Genomic DNA, 20,206 nt, shown 5'->3' with positions numbered 1-20,206 from the left:
CTTCAATGTCTTGTAAGGCCTAGTGCAAAAAAGTGGAAACTCACCCTCAACATCCCATTAGATTTATAAGTACAGGGGGGGAAAAAACAGATTACTTACCACCAGAAATTGTAGTTCTCGGAGCGTGTTGCCTCTGTATATTAACAATCCGCACCCATCCTCACGTCTTCCTGGGAGTTCTAAGAACTCAAATTTAGTACAAGAGACAGAGGCAGTTGTGGCCACACAGCCCTTTTAATAAATTTGGCTAATGAATATTGCAAGTGAGGAGGGTCACAGCGCACCCACTGTCCATTGCATGGTTTCAAAACTTTCCAGAAAGCTTTGAAACCATGCAGAGATGGGCATCCCAAAGGTGGGAATACGAAGAAGCCACTTTGAAATATTAATCCCACTTTACAGATAGGAAACAGCAGCACAAAATGATAAATTAATTCAACAAATGAAACATCAAAAACTTATCCAAGGCCACACAGAATGTTTGTGGTAGACTGTGAATTAAAGCCAGATCTCCTGGTTCCCAGTCTTGTGCTTCAGCCATATGACCATTCTTCCTCCTTCCTTAATTGAACAGCAAGTGATATGGAAATCCAGCAGTTACTGGGTTAATAACTAGATAGACCATGATTTAAAGCAAACCTAATATTTTTGTAAAAGGGGACAATTCAACAAAAGCTCCTTTCAGTATCCACATCATAGTACGATGGTACAACCTCAAATGTACATTTGTTGGGGGAAACAGGACTGAGCTGCCCAACCTACCCCTCTCCAGCCCAGAAAACAAACAATCTCTATTCAACTTGACCCTAAATAGAGCATGCTTATGTTGAAAATCTGCCTGTTCGGTTGTGTACTCTTTAAGGCGAGGACTGGCCTCAGCTTGTTTCTGTGAAGTGCCTAGCACCCTTGTGCGCACTCAGAAATAATAAATCACAGCCCTTTTTCATTTTCTACCACCCAGTTAAAGCTACCATTCACACTGCATATTGATCCGTTTCAAAATAATAGTGAGCCCTAAAAAAAAGCCAAATAACAAACACACCAGACCCACATTCGTGCCATTTGTAACTCTCTTTTGGAATCTCATCTTTCACACACTGGTTGCAAAGCACTGGGATTGTCCACTCCCATTACTTGCCTCATTTCCTCTCCAATTACCTTCCCAACTTCTCTCTCATCTTGTTCTCCCTGTGACATTAAACAAGATTCCCCTGCCAGTCCTACTGGCTTTCCCCACCTTTAGAAGGCTAAGAAAGACTCGATCTACTCCTCTCTGCTGAAACCAAGCAGTCTGTCTTAAATCTCACCTCTTTCTTGGGCTTCCCATTCTGATGTGCCCCAGAGCACACTATGTCTGAAAGAGACTCTCCAGAAATAAGTAATATTCATTGGAGCAGAGAAGAAATTTGTTGGTCACAGAGAGGATAAAACTGAGTGACTTAACTTTTTATTTGTGGCTTTTACTCTGAACTGTATTGGCAAGAATTGCTGTTGAGATTGGGTTATAGGGAAAGAAAAAAGTGCCACGCCAAACCCAATCCAGGCCATCCTGCCAAGGAGCATAACATTCCTGGGGTTATGAACCAACTAAAAATGACTGATCCTAATTGATTCATTAACAGTTTCTAATGCATGCTGAATACATCACTCATCATAAACAATCCAAACTGCTGATTGAGGTTCATCCAAATTCATGAACACATACATGCATTGCATCTAACACAAGAAAGGACATTGATATGGTACACTAATATTCATTACTGGCATCTTGCAAGTAGCAATGGGGACAATTTGGGTCCTTAAAAAAAAAAAAAAAAAAAAAGTATGTTCTTATTATAGCTTTATTTCAAGGACTGTTTCTCATCAGATACAGTTTATACATTTTTGCACTATATAACAATGGAATATCTTCCAAATTATTCTTACATAAAATATATTACTGGTTCAAATCTGACAATAGCTTCTCCAAGTTACATTTTGCTGAGTGTCAGTTTAGATCACAGGAAAAAAAGACAAAATGCCTTGGCAAAATACCTTACAGCAGTAATGCCTTTAAAACTATTTTGAATACAGGAATTCTAATCCAATTTTACCGCAACATCAATCAAAAAGATAGTAGGGCATATGTATACACAGTTACACTGCTTTATGGGAATATAATTCAGAAATATATCTTAATTTTTCAAAGTGTGTGGTCCACTGTTTGAATCTAGGCCAATAAAACAAAATGCCTGCTGCTTTTCAACACACAATGGCGTAGCAAGTTTTCGAAACCTCTAACTGCACTACAGTGATGGTCACTGTTCAAACAAAGTTCCTGGCAACCTCTAGGCCTGTTCAAGGGAAGAAAGGCTGCCAACGGTATCAATACAAAGAAAAATATGTTCACTGAATTGCACACATGGAGCTTCTAGGAGGGTTAACAGTTCTTGCCACAGGCTCTTGACTGTAGTTTACAATATCTGCCTTCACCACCCTCTGTCATAAAAGAAAACACAGCGATTATCAAGATATCAGAAGCAGATATTGTTCAAAGTACTACTAAAAACATTTAACATGGCAATTATTTTAATGAACCCTAGAACACAGATGTGTTACTATGAAATATGTTTGCGCTAATAAAGAATCAGTACAAACAGACATATACTGTAGTACTCTTTTACTGGAAATTATGCAGAAAGACTTGTCTAGGTGTTCATTCTCATTCTAAATATTGATTTCTTGGTACTAGATGGAAAAAGTGTGCCTTGGTTGCTAAGTTTTCATGACAATTTTGTAAGGCTGATGTATGTATTAACATAACTCGCTTTACAATCATTAAACAGTATTTTCTTTCATGAGACAAGTTTTTTGTATTAAGTGTTGATGGTGGATAATAATAAAACAGTATCTGTTTAATAAGAATACTGTATGTGGTATTTTTGAATAACAGTTTATTGTTTAACTGGAAATTATTTGGTATATATTGTTAGCATGAAATGGAAATTTTTCACTCTTGCTGCCCTCATAGGAAATTGAAAACCAAAACAAGATTCTGAGTTAACAAAATGACATTTCAGCAAAGTTGTAATAGACAGAAAATTTAAGGAGCAAAACAAATATAAAATCTAGATATCTCCCATATTATGTACTTCACACATCTATTAGTCAATCTATTCATTAAAAATGTAATAAACTTTTGATGGGGGGTTCTTTGGTGCATTTTGTATGTTGTGTAACCCTTGTACTTTACAAAGAATTTCTAAACAGATCTCATTCTGTATTTGTACACTAAAGATTCAAACCACATGAGCATTTTATCTGAGATTATATCTGGACAAAATCAGTTTCAGTTTGCTATCAACATGTTTGCCATTAGTAATAACTTCTACCAAACCACTAATGAACTACCTAAAACGTTAACTTTTGAACTTCATCCCATTTTAACTGGCCCATACGCTACATTTTTGGATTACTACATGTAACCAGTTAGGACATAAACATGAAATGAGCGTACCCAGTTTTCAAATCTGGACAACAAATCTAGAGGACCCAATTCCATGTGTAGTGCTCAAATAAGGAATCAGGTGTTCATTTTGTGCTGCTGTGTGTCAATTTGACTACCCAGCTTTGAAAATTGTCCCCAAAATATTAATGCATGATATTATTACAGAGCTGCTAGGAATTAATCAGTATTTGGAATTTGATTTAATCTGTGTAAATGTTGTGGAGAGATATACAACATAGCTTCACTGTTAATAGACATACAGTACAGAACATTTCAGAGTGGTATTCATTGTCATACTTACTACTTCATGGAAAAGCAAAGTAATAAAAAACACATTGATTTTTACCATGATACCTGAACTATTGCACTGAACAGATTTTACTCTGACAGTTGGCAGTGCTGTAGTGTTGGTTATCTTCTTCAGGATACTTCACTAGTTCTGCCCTGACAACATGCTGTCAACCACATGTCAATATAATGGACAAATAGCAAGGAGGAGAATGAAAAACAAAAAGAAGAAAATGGAGAGACAGATCAATAGCTGAAAAGAAGGAATGAATGACACAAATGACAGCACAAAAGCAAAAACAATTAACCAAAACAAAAATGCATTTCTTTCCAGGCCCCGTGCTGAATAAGAGACAGAGATATGCCTAGCAGAAAGTTTTATAGCTGGAGTTGGAGTAGCTGCTCAGTTTCTTCATCAATCATGCCCTCTCCCACAACCAACACAAAATAATCAGTTTATGCAACCAATAAAAATGTTTTGCAACTCAGACATGAAAAGGGATTGGAAAAAAACGGGGGGAGGAAGGGGAGAAAGAGGACAGACTCTTTCTTTGCCTCTAATCAATGTAAATGCTACATAGATCCACTTCTATTCACAATTATAACAATTGTATTAAAGATATGCATGCATCATTCCCACCACATAATTGTAGTACAATTCCAAAATGATAAACATAAAACCTCACATCCAAATGCTTTCAGTTAGTACATGTTTTACTTGCCAACTGTTCTTAATCACTTGCAAGTTTTGCTGAAGCAATCTTTCAGTGAAGTGACTGGGACATACAACTTGCAAAAGGAAAAGTAGAGGGGATGTGCATATCTGCATTTTATGGTTGAATTCCAATGACTCCAAATGAAGATTTCACCCAGGCTTAATAAAAAAATTCCTTCAATGTTCTTTGCCAAATATTTGCTTTTAGCAAAAACAATCAATCCTCTTCCCAAACCTCTCTTACCCTTTATAAAAAAAATTAAAGAGTCTTCAGAATAAAAAATATTTATGCTTACAGGAGAAAAATATAAATACACAAATCAAACAGTAATGCAAAATAGCAGGGGGAACCTAGGACAGCAATTATATGGACTGCATCTACTGTCCTAATATTTCAGTTCTTACATAATTAAAATATATATGTTTGTTACAAGTGAGGCACAAATGGGGGGAAACAATTTTTTATTTCTAAAGGAAACATCATTTAATATGGACATGAATATATAAACATTGTTTGCTGAAGATAACCTCTGTAAATAAAGCATATATGTAAAACAAGCAATAGTAATTGAACTAGACAGTAGAGTGTTTAGATTTATTAGCTGCTGAAGTACTCTGCTTAAGTTTTAATTGATCAACTTCATATCTTATCTGGTGGACAAGAGTCATGATTTACTAGACTTCTGGCCTGATGTTATCAAGAGAAGGGTTGCCAAATCCCATGTAAGGCGCTAGTAGGGGTTCAGCATTGAACAGTGTTATCTGACCTCACAGGACCTAATTTCTTCATACCAAGCTCTATGCTAGACTGAAGAAAAAGGATCCTTGCAATCAGTAAGCAATTAATTGTTCCCACAAATGTTGGTTTAAATCCCATTGTGTAAACATAGCTAGGTTAGTGACCCTTGTTTAAGTCACTTTGTGGCAGGAGACTGATTAACATAAATGACTTGGATTTTCTAAAGGAATTTCAGCTAAATAAGAAGAGAAGAAACAGCATGCAACATTTTTTCCTGCTAGCTTCACACCCATTACATACACATTATGCATTTTGGGACATCTCTATATTAGATTGGAAGTATTATCCAAGGCTCCAGTTTCTATCAACAATCAGATCCACAAGTTTGTTTATTTGGTGCAGGTGCTCAGAATTCCAGACCTTGCTTAATGCCAAATACTTTATTGTAGCGGGCTGGCATACTAGCACTACCATGCTAAATTGGCATTTAGTTCAAGAGAAAAACATATATTACTTAGAAAAATGTTAATTCTTGCCAATGCCCAGAAACAAAGTTGTACCTCATGCAGTTTCTATACTATGACTGGAAGTAAAAAAAATATTGAAAGAAAAACATTTAATTAGTAAAGGAGCCATTTCCTTAAGTTTCAACAGCCCCTTGTGTTTTAAAAGAGTGAGGAATTTGAGGGCTGAAAATAAGATGTAATGTGTAAATTCTTTGTTTTGGAACTCTTTTACCTTGAAAACATGCTCCAAGCTCCAGTCTTATGTAGATAGCTATCTACTTTTGTTTTATCTGGCCTTTGACTGACTATGGGTTTGGTTAGGAGGCACCATGTTCTAAAAGACTGCACTTGTACCCAGTAAAGTCAACAAAAGTTTTGCTGTTGACTTTAATGGGACCAAGAGCTCCCTCCATCATGGCACAAGTGTTTTATATAGCTAACCCAAGCCTTCAAAACTTGTGTCAAGCTCTGCAAAATCATGATACTGGCTTAGAAACTATTATTTAAAAAAAAAACACAATATATTTGAAGTTGCTTTTATTTACCTTCTGGATGCACTGGAATCACATTTTGAGGTTTTTATCCATAATCATAAGGGTAAGAAACTTTTTTTTAATGAAAGCTGAGATTCTTGTGCATAAAATCATGGAAGTCAGCAATGTTATTTTTGTAAAGTGTACACTTAGTGTTAAGTATTCAGACAACTTTTCAGACCTCATGATTCTGTTTTGGTTTGTGTTCCTCAGACACACAGATACTTCACTTTTGGTGGTTATCTGAGTTCAATGTTGGGCTCGATATATGCAATTACAACAAAGAGTGGATCTATTACATTTTTAAAAAAAATAATCTCCATTTCTGTGACAGTTAGAATGATAGTAAAGCAGCAGTTCCACTCTATTGCTTTTTTAGCAATGTATCTAAGTAGGTATTCCACTCACTGGACTAATTCCAAAGGCATCATTCCAGTATTTAAAACAATGCACATTTTTAAAAATAGAACGCAGTTCTGATCTTTGTTTAAAAATTCAAATAGTAGTAGTATCTGTGTTGCTATACAGGCAACCTAACTTTCACCCGATGCTGCTTGAATCTGAGTGCTTCAGAAACTTTAATGAATGTATTCTCACAACCCTTTTGTGAAATACGGAAGTTTCATACTCATTGTACAGATGGAGATATGAAGGAGATTAAGGGACTTGCCCAAAGTCACACGGGAAGTCTGTGGTAGACCATGAAGAGAACCTACAGCTCCTGAATCCCATTCCAGTGCCTTAGCATCCAGATCATCCTTCCTCCCTGTCAAGAGCCCAGTTCCATGCTTCTAGAAAATATGAAGCCACACACTGCCCCATGAGAGTTTTCCAGTCCAGGGACTAGGAAATCTACAATTTTCCTCTTATGAAATTTCCTTCCAATTGTTTTGCGAACACAAAGTTGAGGTTTGTCCCTTCCCCACTCCAATCTTGTGTAGCAGCCAGAGCATTCTGTCTCCTAGACCCACAGATTTCAAGATACCAGTGGGAGGCACTAGCCTCAACACAGCTCCCCAGGCTCCTCCCTTACTTTCTTCATATGGGCCCCACTGATGCTCATCTAAGAAAACAAACATCAATGAGAGTTATATTATTAGCAGGAATTGCTGTTGACCCAATGTAGGTGGAAGCCTTGCCAGATCCAGCAAGTGCTCTAGAGCTCTTACCCTTCAACTCTGCTCCCAAAGTCATAATACCACAGAGTTTGTAATGTCTTGAAATCATGGGACAATACAGTGGAGCTACTGCTCTATCTACTTCAGGGCTTTGCCTCCTCTCTACCTTGGGTTCATACTGGAAGGTAGTATGTGGACCATGGTCAATGTTTAACTTATAGTTATGAGCCTCATGTAGGCTGTTACTTCTGCCATTTACCTCATTCTGCCTGACCAATCCAAGATAGGTTGCTGAGCCATTTATTTTCCGAATATAATAGATAAGAAAAGTAGCTGAAATTTACATTATAAACCATCTTTGTCTGAAACTATAAGTTCCAATGAATTGGCCAGAAGAATTACAAACCATAAATATAATACTGAGGTGGGAAAAGGCCTTTGTAAGGTTGATATAGGTCGAATATAGCAAACTATGCATTCATGGTTTTGCATTATGTACAGGTCTTCAGAATATCTGATGGGCTTATTTTAGAAATCTACAACATTTTATATAATATTTGGCTCATTTCTCATATCCTCTTTTTAATTTGCAATGTTTTACGATCTATTTAATAGTTCTAGACAAAGTGAATTCACACCTAGACTATCAAAAAAGCATGAATATATTGCTGCTTTTGGCACTGCTGTGTGCAGATCTGAGATAAGGATGGTGTTTCAATGTTGCAGAGTTAAAGAATAACTGATTTCCAATCGAAAGTATTATTTATACACAAATCATTATGCAACTTAGGGCTTGTCTACATTACCCGCTGGATCGATGGGCAGCGATCGATCCAGCAGGGGTCGATGTATCGCGTCTAATGTAGATGCGATAAATCGACCACCGAGCGCTCTCCAATAGACTCTGGTACTCCACCAGGGCAAGAGGCGCAGGAGGAGTCAACCGGAGAGTGTCATCCATCAACTTACCGCAGTGAAGACACCACAGTAAGTAGATCTAAGTACGTCGACTTCAGCTACGTTATTCACGTAGCTTAGATCGATTTCCGCCCCCCAGTGTAGACCAGGCCAAAGAAAAGCAAATAGCACGCATCTCTCTCTCTCTCTCTCTCTCTCTCTCTCTCTCTCTCTCTATATATATATATATATATATATATATATATATATATATTATATATAAAGACAAAAGGACATTGTTCTGATCTTTTCTATTTTTGTGTAGCATACAAACAAAAGTTTTTCATAGCTGTTCTGCTTTGCTTGTTGGGTGTGTACTGCACAATATATTTTGCTCTTCTATTGTTAAAAAAAATTTCTAGCTATATATTTCAACATAGATTGTAAATATTGCCTTAGGGAAAGACTTCTTTTCTTATTATATGATTAGAAAATAGATTTATTGTATATTTAAGCAAACTAGAGAGCACGCTGTTCATAAATGGGTAAATTTTTAATAAACATATTTTACTGGGGTTTTTTTGATTTTTTTTAAATAACTAGTAACTCAACAGTGGCCAACAGTGCAGCCCCTTGAACTGCTAGAAGAGACTGCTTTGAGTATAAGAAGTAAATTAAAAATATATGTATTATAATCTCATAACATCATGATACTATAAAAGTTAAACTCTGTATTTTAATCCTTATTTTCAGGGGTTTATGAAACTGTGTGTGTAAAATCCTTTTGGGTTGGATGTTTGCGCACACAGTCAACCTGAAAGGGAAATTATTTTTTAAAAATGGAATTTAGAAAAAATAGGAATGTTTTTAATGAGAGGATTGACATGCTTTTAAACGTTTTTCTCCTAAACAGTTTTCCTTCATTAATGTGAACTAACTGCTTTTCCTATTCTGGGGACAAAAAATGGAAAAAAATATTTTTTTTTTCAATTAATGCTATTGTGCATGTGACAAACACAGAATGACACAAAATGTTCATTGTATTTTTTAAATACGGTCATAGTCCAAAAGGGGCCTGCAGCAGCTGAACTATGTTGGGGGACGGATAGCTCAGTGGTTTGAGCATTGGCCTGCTAAACCCAGGGCTGTGAGTTCAATCCTTGAGGGGGTCATTTAGGGATCTGGGGCAAAAATCTGTTCGGGGAGTGGTCCTGCTTTGAGCAGGGGGTTGGACTAGATGACCTCCTGAGGTCCCTTCTAATCCTGATATTCTATGATTCTATGTGCTCATACAGAAGTCACCATAGTCACATCCCTAGCTACCAATTTAGGAGTGTGGGCAAGGGCTTCCTTAGGAGATCAAGCTTACAACTGTTGCTGGGATCTATTCTCTCACCCTCAGTCCCTATTGAAACTAGAGGAAACAGAAGACAATCCCCCACATGTGATTGGAGAATGTCACCAAGATCAAATTGTCCGATGTGAAACACACCCAGTGTTAGTTCTTGATGGGCTTTTTTGCCACCAAAATTCTCCTGTTGTGTCCGATACCCCAGTAATTAATTAATAGGACTAGCCACAAAACACAGCACTGAGGTATCTAACACACAGAGAAGCTTAATGCAATGAGATAGTTTAACACTGAAATATCTTTAAATGAAGATTTTTTGGGACTGGTACTTCCAGGAAGCTAATTAAAAATGCATATCACAAACCCTTCATAAAGGAATAAGCAGCAATTTCTTCACAGCCATTTGAACATAATGGGCTTGATTCTCACCTGATATAAATCAGTGTCACATTAATGGAACTATGATGATTTACTGAATTCAGTAAAACTATGCTATACCTAGCACAGCACATGTCCCCTGGGGTTAGGGTTGAAACCTCTGACGTACAGAAGACCAGGACACCTCGGATGATCCTGAGCACATAAAACGGGACAGCTGGCAGTTTAGACTGAGCACCCTTACGGAGCTACCTTAAAAAAGGGATGATCCGGGGAAAACCTGAACAGGTGGCAACCCTACCTAGGGTGCCAGTACAACTGGGTTGCCTAATGCATTGGCATTAGAGGCTCTGGAGTCAAAACTCCAACCACTCCCCATCCACCCACCTGTGTAGGGTGGGGAATAGTCACTTTGAAGAGGCTGCTTTTCCTTCTTTGGGATGGGCAGTCAACATAGAGGCAAAAAGGAAAGATTTGTGCCCCCTCACTTCGTTGTGTGGGTACAAAGAATGAACCAAAATCTGGCCTTAACATACTGTACTATATGGATGGATTTTTTTCCTGACTGTGTGAACCACATGCAAGATCTTTTTCCACTTTAACAAGATAGTGTTTACAATTATGTAAATGTGCAACATTTATATCCATATAAATTTATACCCTCTATTTCTTTTTTTAAAACCTGTAACTCTCTAAAATAAATGTTATTAAAAAATGTACAGAACTACAAATAAGGACATAAGTGCCATATAATCATATCTAGTGTTTAATTAAAGCATATGTACATTTGACAATGTCTCCGTTTCTATATATATCTATAACTATATACCTATATCTATATCTAATTAAACCCTCCAAGTTTGTTCCTGCTTTTGGATTTCTCAGTGTGTTCTGACTTGTGTTTTTGAGGACTGGAACTGTACATTTTTGTACCATGTAAAGTACTGAGCACACTTTAAATGCAATTAGTGTGTCAGGCACCATAATTTAAAAATACAGTAAAACTATATTTAGGTATATAAACACACACTTGAATGTATATAATATAGTTATGTTATTTTTAACCAGAAAAAGCTTTTGAATTATTTTTTTTTCTAATTTAGTAGGACACAAATTTTGTAAGTTTAAAATGTTTTTAAACTACACATATATAAGGAATGAACATATATGGAAGGCTGTAATAGAAGCATACAACTGACTCAAGCACAAATGGGATGCAACTTATCTTGAAGGAAAATTTATTATTCATTTGTATTCAGATTTTTTTAAAACACCAAGAAAATATCTAATAAAAGCAAGGTATGCAGGACAATCACCTGTGATTGTTCCATTTCTGCTTTGTTTAATTTGATGCCAAGGATGTCAGCAGTAATTCTCTGAAAACACAGGAAGACCTACATAAAAAAATAGAGCGTAAATGATTAAAAACAGACATCCTCAAGTTACTTTTAAATACATCAAACCTTTCCTGAACTGTAAACAATGAGATATGCAAAAATATGACCTGTGCAAAACAGATCTGAAAATAACTTCATCTGGTAAATTCAATGCTGTTTAAAATAATTCAGCAATGATATAAGGGAATGAACAGCATGCTGGATTGTTAGGCAACACTTCTACTTTGTCTCCAGAGACTAAAGTTTAAACAAGCACTTATACAAAACCCCTTTCAAATATGATGGTTAGTGTTGCAAATATGAATACGGGTATTCACTAATGTTTGCTTGAAAAATATCTACCAGTGTATTGTGCAGCAGAAATGTGGGTTTCTGTACCTCAGAACAATAGGGTTTAGCATATACACCACTGGGGCCCCTATCCTGCATGTGATTAGTTCCCCACTTAAAGTTAGGCACATGTGTAAGTGTTTGCAGGACAGTGTCTTAAATCCATAATGGCTTTTAAGAAATAGCATTATCTCATTAACAACATGCGGGGCATTTATAATATGTGGCAGCCTGGCACTGAATCCGACTTGGACAATAAAACAAGATGGACACATTGCATAAAACCCCTTTTAAAAAGTTAAATTTTCCCTAGACAAACACTTGGGCTGTACCTATGCTACAAGATTACATCTTTTGTCCTTGAATTGGTTGGATACAACCAGTTAAAGAACCGAATCACACCCACACTGAGTCGATTTAAAAGTCCTTGCACTTTTGCCCTGCAACAAGAGATCCCTGATCTAAACCATTTAATTTGCAATGCTCTATGGATATCTACCACCAGTTCCCAGCACAGCTCCCAGAAGGATTGGATTCTGGGAGATTTGGAAAGTCCTCTGTTCTACTGTGGGACAGTAGCAAAAGAATTAGTTAAAATATTTCAGCCAGTCCATATCTACACTGGCATTAAAATGGGTAATACTGAACTCTTTTAGACTGAATACACTCACCCGGAAGATTTAAGAATGGAGTAGAAGCTTTCACTTTAACATTATAAGTAGCTGCTCACAAGAGAAGTAGATACTTCCGTGTAATGTATTCTTTTATGTTCAAGTATCCATATGTTTCTGGCCAGCAAGTTAAAAAACTCAAAGAAACTCTATGAAACACTTCCATAAATTTGGGGATCAGTGAAAAAGAAAACTGGAAAGGCTCTTTCACAGATTTCAATATTAACTATATCAATTACAGAAAAAACCCTGTTAATTTGCTCATCACTGACAATGTATCAAATCAGTTTGAAAAGGAGATGCTGCCTATTTGAAAAAAGAACATATTATAGAATGTACCTACTATAGTGAGTATGACATTAAAATTGCAAAATGTTTAGTTTTGTTTGTTCTAAAACAAAAAGTTACACTTAAAAAAATTAACTAAATCTGACAAAGTGCTTGGAGCACAGACTTTTATACAAAATTTTATGAGAACCAGGTTTTATGGCCAATTTAGAAACCCCTGATAATCTGTGTTTATAACAGAAATGTTGATAGTCATAACTTAATAACCTCTATCACAAACCTAGAAGATTAATTTTTGAATTTTATTATAATTTTATGTTCTTTGAATAAGAATCTTAAACCACAATATTTGATTACTCCATTTTTAAAACATAATTCATTTTGTACATTAAAAATTATTTGTATTCTTTATTTTATTATTATTTAATGATCTAGCCAGGGTAGTAAATCATTTATTAAATATGATGACTTCCACTAAGGAGATAGTGAGATTGTTTTTATGGCTTTTCATGCCCATTGCTATAATATCAAGATGTGTAACAAAAGTTAAACACAACACCATGTTTATTTAAATTGCCTGTTATAGTTTGCACAAAAGTTCTTCCTGTCTCATCTAACCAACCACACTAGCCCGATTATGGTTCACAGTCAAATAATGAATCAAAAATGCATTTTTAACTGTGTTCCGAAGATCAGTAAATTAAGCTTCAATGAACCACCAGAGGGAGTGTATCCGTTGGCTAGGGATCCTCTACTGAAAATACTGTCTCCAGACTTCAAGACAATACTCCTAGAGACTAGACTGGCAGCAAAGAGAGATTCAGCTCATCACAGCTGTCATGCTATGCATAGAAGACAAAGAGGCAGTGTGCAAGGTAGCCAGATCTCAAACCATTTATAGATTAGAGCCAATAGGTGGAATTTCAAAGCAGATGAGACGTCACTGTAATTAACAAAGCATAATTATAACATACTATACCGATGATCTACTCCGCTAGGCAAGCAGGTGCACTCTGCAGTGACTGAAGTTCTGGATAGCTTGATAGTTGGAGTGCAGTGAACTTACCACATCACATTCCAAAGTTATAGTTTTCTAAAAAAATTATAATTATTTGATTTGTCTTACTTACAGAATCGCCTGTCTTGGCTGACACAAAATGGCTACTGAAACCATTTTCCTGGCAAAATCGTTGGTGTTTGTCAGTTTTCACTGTTCGCATGTGCTCCAAATCAACTATAAAAAGGTTCAAAGGAGAAATTATTATAATGGAGCCCATTTATTTAGATACCGGTCTCAGCAGTTATTCCTTGAAAATGCTTACAACATATACAATCTTTCCTTCATACAAATGGAAACCTTTTGTTTTTATAATTATTTGCTAAAGGAAAAATAACCCATTACTTGAAAATTCTGTGTACACATGTAAAAATAAATTACAATAAAAATTGAACTGTGAAATGCAATCAACTCATTTAAAAATAAAGGTCAAATTCCATGCTCAGGCGCATACATGCAGCTCCCATTGTCTCTATTAGGAGCCATGTACGTGAGTCTGAGGGTAAAACTAAGCCCCAAATGTTCTGCATGCAAATGTGATACACTATGAAAATCCTAATGTTATTCAAATACTGTTGCAAAATAATGGTAAAGTTTAGAGATACATCTCTGCTTCCATATAGTTTGCTTCCAAATTAAAAATGTAAATGAGTTATAAAGAATGTTAATACAAAGTGGTACAGCAAAAATATCTGTTACATTAAAATCCACTAAAATCACACTGAATAAATATTAAATTTATTTGGTCGTAAGCTTTCATGGGCTAAAACCCACTTCATCAGATGCATGCATATATATCTTCCTACTGTATTTCCCACTGCGTGTATCTGATGAAGTGGGTTTTAGCCCACGATAGCTTATGCCCAAATAAATGTGTTAGTCTCTAAGGTTCCACAAGTACTCCTCGTTCTTTTTCCTTATACAGACTAACACGGCTACCACTCTGAAACCTGAATAAATATTGACATTCATTTATTTGTAAGTGAAGTTTTCAATTCTACAAAGATATACTTCAGAAAGCTGTATTAAACACCATAAAAATACATATTTTAAGAGTGGGGTGCATTATTTTCATTTTCCCCATTATATACCCATTGGAAGTAGAGCAAAGCTGTTAAACAATATGTTTCATTGAAATGCACTGGGTGCTTAAAACACAACATGGAACTCAAGTCTTGTACAGATTTTATTGTGTACATTCCAATTTCTCCAAATCTGATCCTAGGATAACTGGAAGCTATATTGAACAGTTTCTCTTTTTATTGCATTACAGTCCCTATAAGGGTTTTGACTCAATGCCGTTGAATTATAAGGCAAATATATTCACAAGGATTTAAAGACAACTAGGCTCTTTGAGTCAATACAGGAAAAAAAAACTTAAACTGATTTCCTGAGGAAGGGACCCAACTGACTTGTAAAAACTTGTAAATTTGCAAATCTAGTAAGTCTGCATAATAGTGTCATTTGACTATCAACTGAAAAAAATTTCTCATACTACATAAAAGGCTTTATTTAAAAATGATATTGGAGGTCTTTAATTTGTAGACTCTGGAGATTTTTTTCTGCAAGATTTTTGATCTAACAGGAGATTCCTATACCCCATTTATACAGCTTACCTTGGTAAATGTGGAGCTTTTTGCCACATGTTGCTTTTCCTTACACATCACTAAGGCCTTGTTTACAAGAACAGGCCTAAAATCATCCATCTACCACAGGCATTAATTTGTGGAGGACTAAAATACTAAACTATTAACACTAATGTTTATAGTACTGGTTTATCATAATATTGAAGCTAGAATACTTATTTAACAAAAAAAAATAGAAAGAACAAATACAGTTAAGTCTCAAATGAAGTCAATAACCAATTAAAAAAACAAACGTATACAGCTAATATAGCAACTGCTTTTTTTTTTTCCTCTTGAAAAGAGCATCTACTACAAAAGGTGGCTTGTGCCAAGAAATCTTTTAGATGGAAAATATAGAATATTTTCTTTCACTATTTTTAGTCTTCACATTTTAGATGTAACATAGCTGTGTGGGAGGGAACTACACCACCAAACCTGGTGGAGAACTATTTGAGGGGAGGAAAGGATTTTGGTTTTTTTTTAATTCAACCTTAATGGGCCCAATTTTTAGACAGGCCTCAGCCCAGCCCAGCCTCCAATTTTATTTTATTATATTTATTATATTATTAAAAGTGCATATCCAAATGCTATGCACCTGTACAAATACTGAACACACAAGATACATTTGCTTAATACATTGACGCTGCCACTGATGCCATTTAAACCTACTAGTGACTCCCAGAGGAGTGATACCTCTCTCTCCCCCAAAAAATATTAGAGAATAGAGAAGTGCCACAGCATGCTTTGACAAATTCAGGATCTGTTGGTCTAAGGGAAGAAATTCCAAAGTCAGTGGCAGCCCCCTCACAAAAATTGCCCTGCAGCAGCCCCTTCTCCCTTTTAAACCAGGAGAGCTCAGTTCAAGCAGCTCCACTGATTGGAACTGCCATGGTATCCATCAGAGAGACGTTTCTTCAGGTAGCCAAGCCGAGGTCATTTAGGCCTCAGTTCAGCAAGGTACTTCTATGTTGGTTTTTACTTAATTTCATCAGGAAATGTAAGGTACTGGGTAAGGGGTCGAAGGCCTTGATCCAGCACGGTTCTTAAGCACAGGCCTAACTTTAAGCACACAAGTAGTCCCTCTTCACCACCACCTTAAAATCCATGCTGAAACTATGTGAAAGCCAATGCAGCTTTTAGGGTAAGGATGTAACATACTATCTGCATAAAACTTTATTTCAGTATAAGAATGGTACTGTAGGTGGCTTGATCTGAAGGTTTAAATGCCATGTGGCTTTGTGCCCAGAACGAAAAATAGAACAATATAAACTACATCTCAGACAAATGAGAAAGAGGAAGGTTAACAGAGGAAGAACATGGAAAAGAAGAAGGAAAGGGGTATGCTTGTATGTCTAACAGAGAGAACAAATGGGAAAGCACTGCCTACAGTGAGATCCCTAACAGGAGGTCCCTTGCAACCAGTAAGCAATGCAACTGACTTAGTATAACATAACAGGAGGTCCCTTGCAACCAGTAAGCAATGCAACTGACTTAGTATAACATAACATGTTGAAAACAAAAACAAAAGGCAGTAACTAGAACTATTATTACTTATCTTCCTTTGAATAATCCTCCAGCAGATACTGGCCTGCTTCTTATGCAGATACAGAAGTGAAGGTGCAATGGAGGGTCCCAATATTTTCAAAGCAGAAGTATACCCAATAGTGAATTTAATATCTTTGGTACATAGTTTTCTGCAAACATAATTACATTTCCTACACTTGGCTATTATGCCTACCATGAATCATGGAAAACCCAAACCATGCTATTGTCAATCTTACTCTCCCCTCATCTTTCTAGCTGCTAGTTGTATTTTCTGTGTGTCTTGGAAGAGGCAACTTCAATGGTGTTCACAGTGTGATCTATCAATTACAGTATTACCATTGAGTATATTCACACCCATTTTGGGATATACAAGATTCAAAAAAGGCCACAGGTTCAAATCTTTCCGAGCCCTCCAGAATTCCAATTAAGAGCAGATTATCCCTGTCAATTTGATTCTCTAAATCTTTGGTTCTCTCTCTCATGTATTGAATTTCTTTTTTTTCCATTTTATGAACCTAGTGGGTAACATGACACTATCATCCATAGCTGTGAAGGTTGGCTAATCCATACATTTAATCCAGGTTGCTAAAACACTGAGTAAGTGTATCCAAAGTCACTTAAATGAAATTATTGAAGCAGGAAGAAGATAGCACCGAACTGGAACACATTCAGTGACAAGTTGAGAGACAAGATTAGATGGTGGCCATGTCTCCGCGGTGAGAGGAGGGGGGTGGGAAATGGATCCCTGAAGCCAGAGAAGAGTTTGTGGTAACTACCAAGGACAGTTTTAATCTGTGATGCATTCCACACTGTTCATGGAGGCTTACCCGTAACTAACTATTTGCTCATTTACTGTCTCATTCTATGCCCACCAGTTGAAAAGTACTGAAGAAATAAGATTGTTACATTAACAACCAAAATTACATTCTCTATACAAGTGATTTGATTCCACAAGTTATTTAAGAATGTATTGTGGCATTCAGTGATTCTGTAAGTAGAAATAACCTGTTCTCTCATGATACGGACAATTTTCTAGTCAGTACCAAGCACAGGATAGCCTACTGGATGGGGGGGGGGGAGCAGCAGACATGTTATATTTTTATTTTAGTAAGACTTTTGACACGGTCCATTATGACATTCTCATAAGCAAACTAAAGAAATGTGGTCTAAATGAAATTACAATAAGATGTGTGCTGGTACTATCAATATGTTTATTAATGACTTGGATAGTGGACTGGAGAGTACTCTTACAAAATCTGCAGATGACACCAAGCTGGGAGGGGTTGCAAGCACTTTGGAGGACAAGCTTGGAATTCAAAATACCCTAGACAAACTGGAGAATTGGTGTGAAATCAACAAGATGAAATTCCATAAAGGCAGGTGCAAAGTACTATTCTTCAGAAGGAAAAAATCAAATGCATAACTACAAAATGTGGAATAAGTAGGTAGGTGGTCATACCGCTGAAGAGATCTAGGAGTTATAGTGGATCAGAAATTGAATATGAGTCAACAGTCAGATGCAATTTTGAAACAGACTAATAATTCTGGGGTGCATTAACAGGAATGTCGTATCTAAGACATGGGAAATAAAAATCTTGCTCTACTTGGCGAAGGTGAGGCCTCAGCTTGAGTACCATATTCACTTCTGAGGGCTACACTTTAGGAAAGATGTGGACAAACTAGAGAGAGTCCAGAGGAGAGCAACAAAAATGATCAAAGGTTTAGAAAACCTGACCTATGAGGAAAGATTAAAAAACTGGGCACATTTCATCTTGAGAAAAGAAGACTGAGGGGAAACCAGAATACAGTCTTCAAATATGTTAAGGGCTGTTATAAGGAGGACTGTGATCAACTGTTCTCCATGTCCCCTGAAAGCAAGACAAGAAGTAATGGGCTTAATCTGCAGCAAAGGCGATTTAGGTTAGGTATTAGGAAAATCTAACTATACAGGTCATTAAGTTCTGGAATAGGCTTCCACGGGAAGTTGTGGAATCTCTGTCATTGGAGGTTTTTAAGAACAGGTTGGACAAACACACCTGTGAGGAATGATCTAGGTTTACTTGGTTCTGCCTCAGTGCAGGAGACTGGACTTGATGACCTTTCAAGGTCCCTTTCAACCCTACATTTTTATGTTTTAATTTTTGTCTTCAAAACTCCTTTTATGTGTTACTACTCAGCATGATGGAAGAAGTGCCCCGCCATATTGGAAACCATTATTCCTAAGTGCCTGCTGTGAAATATTTCCTATTTGGGGGAATAACTATGCTTGCTTGCTCCTACATCATACAGTGATAGATGAACTAAAAGTACTTTCAGACAGATAATTTCTTAAAATTTATAATAGGAAGATGGAATTCAAGCAATACTTCTGAATTTTCATATACAAAGATGATACTTTGCTGTGCAAAAGCCATGTTATTCGCACACAAGGAATGGCTTACCTGCTGTATAAGAGCGATTCAGTCCAAAGTTTCAACTAAAAACCTGCTAGAATAAATAACACTATATCTGCATTTCGAGGAATGCAAAACTCTGGTTCTGATTAAATCAGATGGCATATGGACTTACAAAACCAAGTAAACAGACTTTTGTTTAAATATCTTTTCAAGTTATAGTTGACAGGAACAGAATGTATAAATGGGTTACGCACAGGGCTGGTCTTGACCTGAATAAGGGATGTATATTAACACTACTTTTGCAGTCTATTGGACGTAGGTACCCATTTGGAGGTCCGCTATAATCTGTGAGCAAGCTTCAGCCAGAATTTGGCCCAGAATTCTTTATCTTGAGAGTGTATCTTTCTTTGAATTAATAGCAACAGGGACAGAGCAGATGACTGGCTAGTTAGGCTCCCTTATCATGGTGAAGATATTGGCTCAGAAATGATTCAGAATGAAAAGTAACAACTGCTAAATTACCAATACCACTTCCTGAAACACCTAGGCTTCCTTTTATCAGAGGGGTAGCTGTGTTAGTTCTGATCTCAATTGATGCTACTTAACTTGGGACACTTGAGAAGATCAGAACTTTGGGTTGTAAGTGATGAACAACATCTAAGTCTTCCTCCAAAATACTGCTGTTTGTCACATTTATTTGCAGTGAAAAGACTGAAAAGCAATGCAGAACCTCAGAAAGTAAAAGAAAGCAGAGTAGAGAATATGATATTATACGTATAGTATGTATCACACAAGAGTATGAAAAATACTGAGCAAAAACAAGAAAACAGAATATGTTCTCAGTCATCACAGCATACCTTTATTAGTGCAATTAGGAATAAGCCA

At 36.5% G+C, this 20,206-nt stretch overlaps 1 protein-coding gene across 1 annotated transcript in view; it reads right to left on the bottom strand.

Annotated features, from left to right (window-relative positions):
- Positions 1–1,823: 1,823 nt before the first annotated feature.
- RAB28 (RAB28, member RAS oncogene family) overlaps positions 1,824–20,206 on the bottom strand; it is a 96,024-nt gene continuing 77,641 nt past the window's right edge. Inside the window, exons 5-7 of the mRNA XM_065404849.1 lie at positions 13,829–13,932; positions 11,329–11,406; positions 1,824–2,478 (exon numbers count right to left, since the gene is read on the bottom strand). Coding sequence (XP_065260921.1) covers positions 2,386–2,478; positions 11,329–11,406; positions 13,829–13,932 — 275 coding nt within the window. The 3' untranslated portion in view covers positions 1,824–2,385. The remainder of the gene's footprint in view (positions 2,479–11,328; positions 11,407–13,828; positions 13,933–20,206) is intronic.

This window comes from Emys orbicularis, chromosome 5, assembly GCF_028017835.1.
Source record: "Emys orbicularis isolate rEmyOrb1 chromosome 5, rEmyOrb1.hap1, whole genome shotgun sequence".
In the NCBI taxonomy this organism is placed as follows: domain Eukaryota; kingdom Metazoa; phylum Chordata; order Testudines; family Emydidae; genus Emys; species Emys orbicularis.
Note: the sequence above shows the minus strand (reverse complement) of the source record. Positions and strands in the feature narration are given on the sequence as shown.